The following is an 8,229-nucleotide window of genomic DNA, read 5'->3' on the forward strand; positions in this document are numbered from 1 at the left end:
AGCTAGGTAATGTAGGTTTGAGGGGTGGTATTGTAGTATTAGGTGATCCAAGGATGAACAACAATTTGGTCCAAAATGAAGCTCCACAAGGTGGTGCAGGAATGAGTATGGTTGGGTTGGGAGGAGGTGGGCAATTGGTGTTCCTGTTGTATCTCCTGCAGCTTTGTCATCTGATGGTCATAGAAGGAGCAATGGGGATTCAGCTTCAGTTTCACCACCAGTTTGGTCCCGAGCACGAAAACAAGTTTTACTTATTGTCCTTCTTTTCTTCTTTTTCTTTACTGTCATTTTGAAGTTTGCTATATTTGACTTGCTTAGTTATGTTTTTGTTTATTTATGGTGTATCTTTAAACTTTAAATGCAAGATATTCATGTTAAGGCTAATTGGTTAAACATTGCACGGAGCAGTTTGCAAGCATATTGCAGTTATCATAGTCCAACTTTGTATTATTATTCTCAGATTAAGAGAAGTTAACGGAACTTTAATTGCGTAACTAATAGATTTTGATTATCATGTCCTTGGGGCTTTCAAATTGATATCGTTTAACTTTAATTAATTTTGGTTATTGTGTCATTGGGGTCTTCAAATTTTAATTAAGCAACGTTAAACGTTCTAAATCCTGATTTTGATTATTCTCTACCTTTTGGTATTAAAATTCGCTATTTTACCAAAAGAAAAAAATGGATGATGTATAATTTTTCTTTAGATTAATTTTGTAAACAAATTTCGTGGCATATTATTTTTGGTGATTAGTTGCAATAACACAATTTAAAGCTGTGATATTATCTCGCATGCATCGGGTGATATAAGACTAGTAATAAATGAACCACGAGAAGAAAACAAAGCGGCGTATAAGTTAGCCAAGTATTGTAGAACAAATGTAGTCTTTCTTATGTACTCCGTATTATCTATGTGGGATGAACCACCTATCTGTTTAATTCGTATTATTTTTATTTTTATTTTTTATTTTAATTTTTATTATATAACTTTCAAACTTGCATAGAAAAAAAAGCTAAATTACATGGTTACTCAAGGGTGTGAATGTGGGATGGAGATACACAAGTACTTAGTATTTTTTAAAATTGTTACTCTGTATGTTCCTACTTCACCAAAATGCTGAAGAGAGCATTATATAGACGAGATTCGTTCTTAAGTCACAGATTTATCAATGTCGAATATAATGGTGTGCATATAGGCCCTATACCAGTATGACCAAAGGTCATCCACAAGCAACGAAATGACAGGCTGATAGGACCACTTGCAGGCAATCACAACACTGTCATGAAAGGTGTGCTGCTTCTTTGCAATAGATAAAAACAACACAGACAAAGAAAAACATGAAATACCAACAACAAAAATCCAATAATCAATTGACCTGAAAGCATGGGTTAAAACTTAAAAAGCAAGAGCTTCAAAGAGAAGATGGGGGACCATTACCAAGCAGTAGTAATTATTGTGCCAAGTGAAAACTGAAATGGCTTCAGTAATGCGCCACTAAGTACACTTTGCTATTGGAGCTGCAACTCTGCAACAGTGGATAAGTGACGGGGAAGCCTTAAATGGACCACTTTAAGCAGCATATATTAGAGACCATCATTTCTCTTGTCTCTTTAATCTCCAACATAATAATAGCATTAAGTTTAAGATATATAATAACATCACGCTTACATAAAGTCGGATTAGATCATAATTAACTACTACTAATTGCACGTTGAACCAAATCGAAGTTATAGAGGTTCTACTGCGTCACAGTGACAAGAGCGCACGTGTCCGAAAAAAGGTAAAAAACTTGCACAAATAATTAACAATAGCTGTAATCAGAAGTCTGATTATTGGGATGACATCAATTCAGTCCATTGCTATTGCCTAAGATGAGATCAGCAAAGATAATGGTGAAATTGTAGCAGTGCAGACTGCAGAAGAAGAACAATTACTGACAGTTTAGCTTCATATCCATCCTGTTTAGCCAAGAGTCGAGCAAGAAACAACAAATTAGTGGTTCAAGGAAAATGCTTGTGATTACTTAGTCCGAGCCTTTGCACCTTGCCCTCTAACCCCTTCAAATGATGAACAGCTGCATCGAAAACAGCTGCAGTATTCATCTGATCACCTCCAGGAACCATTCCTCGAAGTACCTTGACCATCTTGCGTGCTTCTTTTCTTTTGTTTTCATTGTGGCTGCTGCCACTAGTGGATGCCCTTTGGACGGAACAAGGGTATGTTGCCTTTCTGCATTTTGTTGTGTAATTGCAGAACGATTCAGGAGAACTGCTACCATCATAACCTTGAGTTCCTGCTGTACTTACTTCTTCCTCTTCAGATTCCCCTTGATTTTCATCTAAGCTCATTAATAAGTCAATGTAATCTGAATCCTCCATATCTGGAGAAACAATGCCTCCTTCAAAATTATTCCCAAAATTCTCCTGAGTAATTTCTCCGTTGGGAGTTTCATGGAAATCCATGTTAGGATAGCTTAAGTTATGTGCAATTCCAGGATGGTACATGATCCGACTTTGGTTTGCATCTTCATCCACAATAATGAAATTCTGAGGGCATACTTCAGAAGGCTGAAACTCAATATCATGCACAGGTCTTGGCATTTTTGAGGCCGATGGTAAACTTCCACCAAAGGCAGATGCAGGAGAGACATTATGCTGCCCATTTACCCAACCCTGATTTTCCAGAGGGGCCACCCCTCGTCTATTCGAACACTTCCGGTTATTATGCATGAGCTATCCCGTAAAATTACCAAAGCTCTACGAAAGGTTTTCACCACTAAAGAATAAGTTCCTCAAAACACTTCAACCAGAAGAAGCTAAATGACTAGCAATGCTTTATTGCAGCCATTATTAGAGAGCAAGCAATACCAATATCAAATTAACCATCTACCCCCACCATATTTTATTTATTCATGTCCCTGCCTCCATAACCAATAATGAAGGCAGTACACGTCCCAATATCCCACGAGATCGCTTTACTCTGACTATTTAAAGGCTTAAGCAAGTAATGGGATTACTCAGCCTACAAAAGAACACAGAAAATGGTTTCTTACTGCCTTATCAGATTGCAAGAGCATGAATGAAGACAGCCCCTCCCAAATTTCCCACAAAATTGCTTTGTTAGCCTACGTGACAGGCTTAAGCAACTGGCGGAAATACTCAGCCTACAAAAGCAAATAAAAACAGTTACCCTCACTAAACAGAATATTAGTTAATAGCACTATAGCAATATGGCACCAGAAAAGGAGTAAGAAAGCTGACAAGTAACAACTCAATTCCATCCTCACCAGCAATAACAAAACTTTATGCAAATGGCGCAAATCCAACATAGATGCATACTTTCAAAAAATTGAAACTGACATTAATTTTCAAAGAGTTCTGGATCGTTCATAACAGGTTACACAGCCAGAAGCAGTAGAAAATTAGTTCAGATAATCCGAGAACTATAAAGTATCATGAAATTATAAATATTCTAGAGCAAAACATAGAAGAAACATGACCAAGTCTCCTCATGCTCCCAACAATAAACTCACATCAGACATTTCAACATTGTGTTTCCACAGACAGCAAAAATTACAATTTACAAGTGCGTGGACCAGGCAGCTTCTCTATACTGTATTTGTTAAAGCCCATCACTCAATATACCTCCCATAGTCCCATGTTTTACTGTTTCCCCTTTTAATTAATTCCATCACATGCTATGCTCACAGGTACAAGATACATGTTCTGACAACATATCCATTAACTATTCACCCTTCAAACCAACTGGGTTTGTTGTGAGGTAAACTAACATACAAGTCAAAACGACAAGGAAAATCCTTGAAAGTTGTCCTTTTAGTTCAAATTATCACATGCTATTATGCTAATGTAATTCGGATTCTTCATTTCACCTCAAGTACTCGTGTCGGATTCTCTAACACTCGTAAGTTTCTGCCAAAATAGTCGAACTTTTTAACAAAATACCAAGTAGGCTACTCCAAGAAACATACAGTATACAACAAAGTAAATATAACAGGAGAGCTTTCAAAAGAAAAGGTCAAGCCTGTTTGTTTACCTGACTAACTAGCATCAATCTGTAATACCCAATAACCCCACCATTCATTGTAATCTGGACAACAACTGCAATAGTTTGATCTATCTCTTTGTTAAACGCAACGAACATTCTCAATACCACCACCCAGATTGGTAAAAATTGAAGAACTCGAACCGAAAAGCCGACTCCTTAAACGGTTGCCTACACCAAAAAAACACAACATAAGTTCCAGTGCAACAAGATACATTAACCATTTGATAACTGCCATAACTTTTGCATAAAAATAGAACTTGTTTACTTGACAAAATCGTGGTATAAAATTGAAAACTTACGACAAAATCACATATCGTCCGACGTTAATAAAAGTTTAATAATTCTTCTTATTGCTTCTGATTAACACTCTTGTCATAATCCCCTACCCCAAAAAATGTTAAAATTTGTGATCATTTGTTTAAATTAACGCAGTACTGAAATTTTCAGGAATATTTTACAATAATAAGCTAATTACGAGCATAATTAGTTGATAATCTGCAAAAATAAATCAAAATTTTGAAAAACAAAAAAGGGGGGAAATCTCACCAAAAACAGAGGAAATTTACAGAATAAAACGGAAGAACACAACCAATCGAACAGACTTCCCGCTATACTTGATAAAAGAAGACGTCCACGGCATATTGAAGCTTCTTTCAAAAATTCTCAAAATGAATCAGAAAAATCAGCAATTCCTACAAATTGAACAAAAAAAATGATCACAATCAAATCCATGAAAATCGTATATTCAACTCAAATCAGCAATAACAAACCTGAAATTGATGATTATTTGAGTGAACATTCAAGGACAATTTGAATTGCTACTGAAAAAAAAAACCAAAGGAGTGGATTTATTTATTTCTGAAAGGTAAGGAATCGAAGAGGTAGGCGTGCTTGAGATCCAGGAAGGTAAGAGAGAGAGAATGTGAGGGGGGGTTTAATACGGGCGTGGGTATTGGGAAGCGTGAAGGAGTGAGAGAGTAAATAGGAAGAGAGGTCAAAGTTAGATGAATTTGAGCCGTTAGATTATGACGTTGGGATGTTAATCCATGTTTATTTTGGAAGGGTTTATGATGGTTTGATGTAGCACGCGTGACATAGGGGAGGGGGGGAGGAGGCAGGAGCAGAGCTGTTAAAAACTAATCGATTTGAGAACTTGATCTGAATTGATTTGTTATTTGTAAGGACTGTAAATCGACCGAAATTTCAAACGTTGTTCAAATAGGAAATTTGTAATCTAACCTTATCCGACCCGTTAATATATGACTCGAATCGACACTCGATCGGAGTATAACCGTCAACAGAACTGACCTGATCGGACATTGACCGGAATTTGATTCAACACCCGATCCGTTGTCAACCCGAAACCGCTTATAACTCAATTATGCCTATTATTGACCCAACATGTGAGAACTCATTACCTGATTTTACCCGATCTGCTGACAACCCGATTTGTCATTGGCTTAACCAAATAGTAACTTAAATCAAGTTAATATTATTGACCCGACCTATACCCGAAATGAAAACATAACCCGACATGACTGGACCGGAAATCAACCTAACTGAACCCGACCTGAATCCGGGTGATAAAGTGACCTGACCTGACCGAATCATGACCCGAAACTCAGATGACCAGACCCGACTCGAGTAACCGTTTTTATAGCTCTAGGAGGGAGGGAGATGGTCCATTAGCTTTGACACTTTTGTGAGCCTTTTGTGTAACGAAATTTTCGGAATCACGTAAGGATAATTTCCGTTTGGTATCTTTTTTTGTTTCCAGTTTTTTATTTTTCAGAAAACTAAAAACCACAAGTATTCAAAATCATATGATGTAGCATCCAATTTCATGTTGTCAGTTTTCAAAATCAACATGATCATTATCAATCTGTTAATTTTTGGTTATGATTCAATCCAAGTCATATGACAAACAAAACCAAAGAGCTGAAAATTGACAGTGGTATCGAACGAACCCTAAATAAGTAGAGTTGTTAAATCGAGATTGAAGCATATAAGTTCGAGTTCGCTTGGATTTGTTTTCTAATTTGATTTTGGTCACATAAAATAAGACAACATAGGTTAGGTAAAAATAGGTTACTTATTCCGTTTGTTTAGGATCTGTTTATTTCAGATCATATCATAGAAAAAATATTCAGATAATATCAGATCATAAAAAATAAGTTCAGATCAGATCATATCAAAAAAATTATTTTGCAAATTATTACTAAACAATTTTATTGTTGTTTTTGTTGTATTATTACTATAATTATTATTGTGATTATTGTTATTATTATTCTTATCACTATGTTTGTTATATAATTAATATTATTATCATGCTCAGAGCAATATCGATATGTCTATATCAGAATCCACTTGTCTAAATCATGTCTAAATCAGAATCGATATGTCCAAATCATGTCTAAATCGGAACCGATTTATCCATAAACATAAAAAAGTTTGACAATAATTTCATTAAAAATATTATTTTTAAAAATATAAGGGTGATGATAAAGGTCGCAAGTTGCGACACCAGCGCCACTTAGGGCATGCGTCATCAAAATATTTTTACTATCAATGCAATATTTTTACGATGAAAATATGTAAATAAGGTAGTCGATACAAATAAGGAAACAAATATTTATTATATTTATAATAAATTAGAATATTAAGATTTTCCTACCTTTTTTTTGTAACATGTACAATAAGTTATATAAGTTAAATATTTCAGTTTCTCGTTACGTTCATGACACATAAGCATGTCATGTTATCATTGTGACACGGCTTAAAGGTGGCAAGTTGTGACCTTTATCATTTTCGAAAATATAAATCAATATGAATCTAAGAAGATCTCACGTGACATATTGTTTATAAAATGTAAATATCAAAATAGAGAAAGTACGGTATAGTGAATGTGTTAAAATATTAATATAGAAAAATCTAGATAATACGCTTGTAAAAATCTAATAGTGAAATGTATTGTGTAGAAAAATCTAGTAACTAAAATGTCTAGAATTATCCTAAGAAAAATCTAGATAAATGAGGGGAATAGAAGAATCTAGGAACCAGAATACAACCACTATAAAGATGTTGTATGCATAAGCAGAGACTCAGAGAGGTGGGCTAATCAAGAGATTTCCCACAAAATATGACGGGTAGAAACAAGTGTTCTACCAAAGCAAATATTGTTGTACAATTCTTATAAATGTAATCAATGATAACAATGCAATTTTGTTATATAATTGAGGCTCATCAAAACTTCCGCGTGCGTCCTTAAATTTTTATCATGGTATCAGAGCCGAAAAAGTAATTACGACAAAATTGAAGATCGGATACCCAAGACATGAAGGGTTACAAGATTTGAACAAAGCATTGAAGAGTAAAAGAGGTAAGTGCTAAATCTAAATTTTCTTGAAAAAATTTAAGAAGAAAATATGTTTTGAAGAAGAAAGTATTTGAAGGATGCTAATGACAAGCTAGGGCATTAGCAGAGTAGGTTGGTGACAAAAAAAAAAGGAAAGAAAAAAAAAATTCACAAAGAGAATTTTGGAGTTTGCTAATGACATGAGTTGTAATACCTCATATTTTTCGTAATTTATAAATATATTTTTATTGTATTTATAAAGATTTTACGAATTTAATTTCATTTAATAGTAATTAAATGTATCTTATTTTTAAATAATTTAATTATTAATTATTTATGAAAACCAGATTTTTATTAATTAAATTAAACGAATTTATTTAATCGGGAATTGTTGGGTCATATTTTGAAAACGAATTTAATTTTAATCTAAGCGCAATCCAACTTCATGATCAAACCCAACAAGCCTTGCAAGGAGTTAATTCTAATTAAGCCCGTAAGCAAGCCCAACTCAAAACCCATAAACCTAGCCCATGAGGGAAGGAAAAACTATAAATACCCCCTTCCCTTCATTAAATCCCCACTCCCTCTCACCCAGCTATCGCCCAGCTCTCACCCACAGCACACAACCCTCGCCTGCCTGCAGCGCGCAGCCCCCGCCCTTGCGCTGCTCGTGCCGAGCTGTTGTTGCTTCGTGCTGCTACTGCCCCACGTCGCTGCCCCACATGCAACACATCAATTGTTGCGTGTGTGTGTGTTGTTGTTGTTATTAATCTCCGTATACTTTTAACTTTTCCAATTTCTTTTATAA

At 35.1% G+C, this 8,229-nt stretch overlaps 1 protein-coding gene across 2 annotated transcripts; it reads right to left on the reverse strand.

The window, feature by feature from the left end:
* Nucleotides 1-1,610: 1,610 nt before the first annotated feature.
* On the reverse strand, nucleotides 1,611-5,070 carry LOC110789776 (transcription factor bHLH144). 2 transcript variants are annotated; one of them, XM_021994477.2, is made up of 4 exons: nucleotides 4,837-5,070; nucleotides 4,613-4,758; nucleotides 4,055-4,234; nucleotides 1,611-3,164 (listed from the first exon to the last, which is right to left on the reverse strand). In XM_021994477.2, exon 4 carries the CDS (start codon nucleotides 2,728-2,730, stop codon nucleotides 2,002-2,004), a length of 729 nt encoding a protein of 242 aa, XP_021850169.1. In that variant the 5' UTR covers nucleotides 2,731-3,164; nucleotides 4,055-4,234; nucleotides 4,613-4,758; nucleotides 4,837-5,070; the 3' UTR covers nucleotides 1,611-2,001. The 2 variants fall into 2 exon arrangements, with proteins under 2 accessions (XP_021850169.1, XP_056684195.1); XM_056828217.1 differs by lacking the exons at nucleotides 4,613-4,758; nucleotides 4,837-5,070 and adding an exon at nucleotides 4,366-4,388.
* Nucleotides 5,071-8,229: the final 3,159 nt, after the last annotated feature.

Source organism: Spinacia oleracea, chromosome 5 (assembly GCF_020520425.1).
Source record: "Spinacia oleracea cultivar Varoflay chromosome 5, BTI_SOV_V1, whole genome shotgun sequence".
Taxonomy (NCBI): domain Eukaryota; kingdom Viridiplantae; phylum Streptophyta; class Magnoliopsida; order Caryophyllales; family Amaranthaceae; genus Spinacia; species Spinacia oleracea.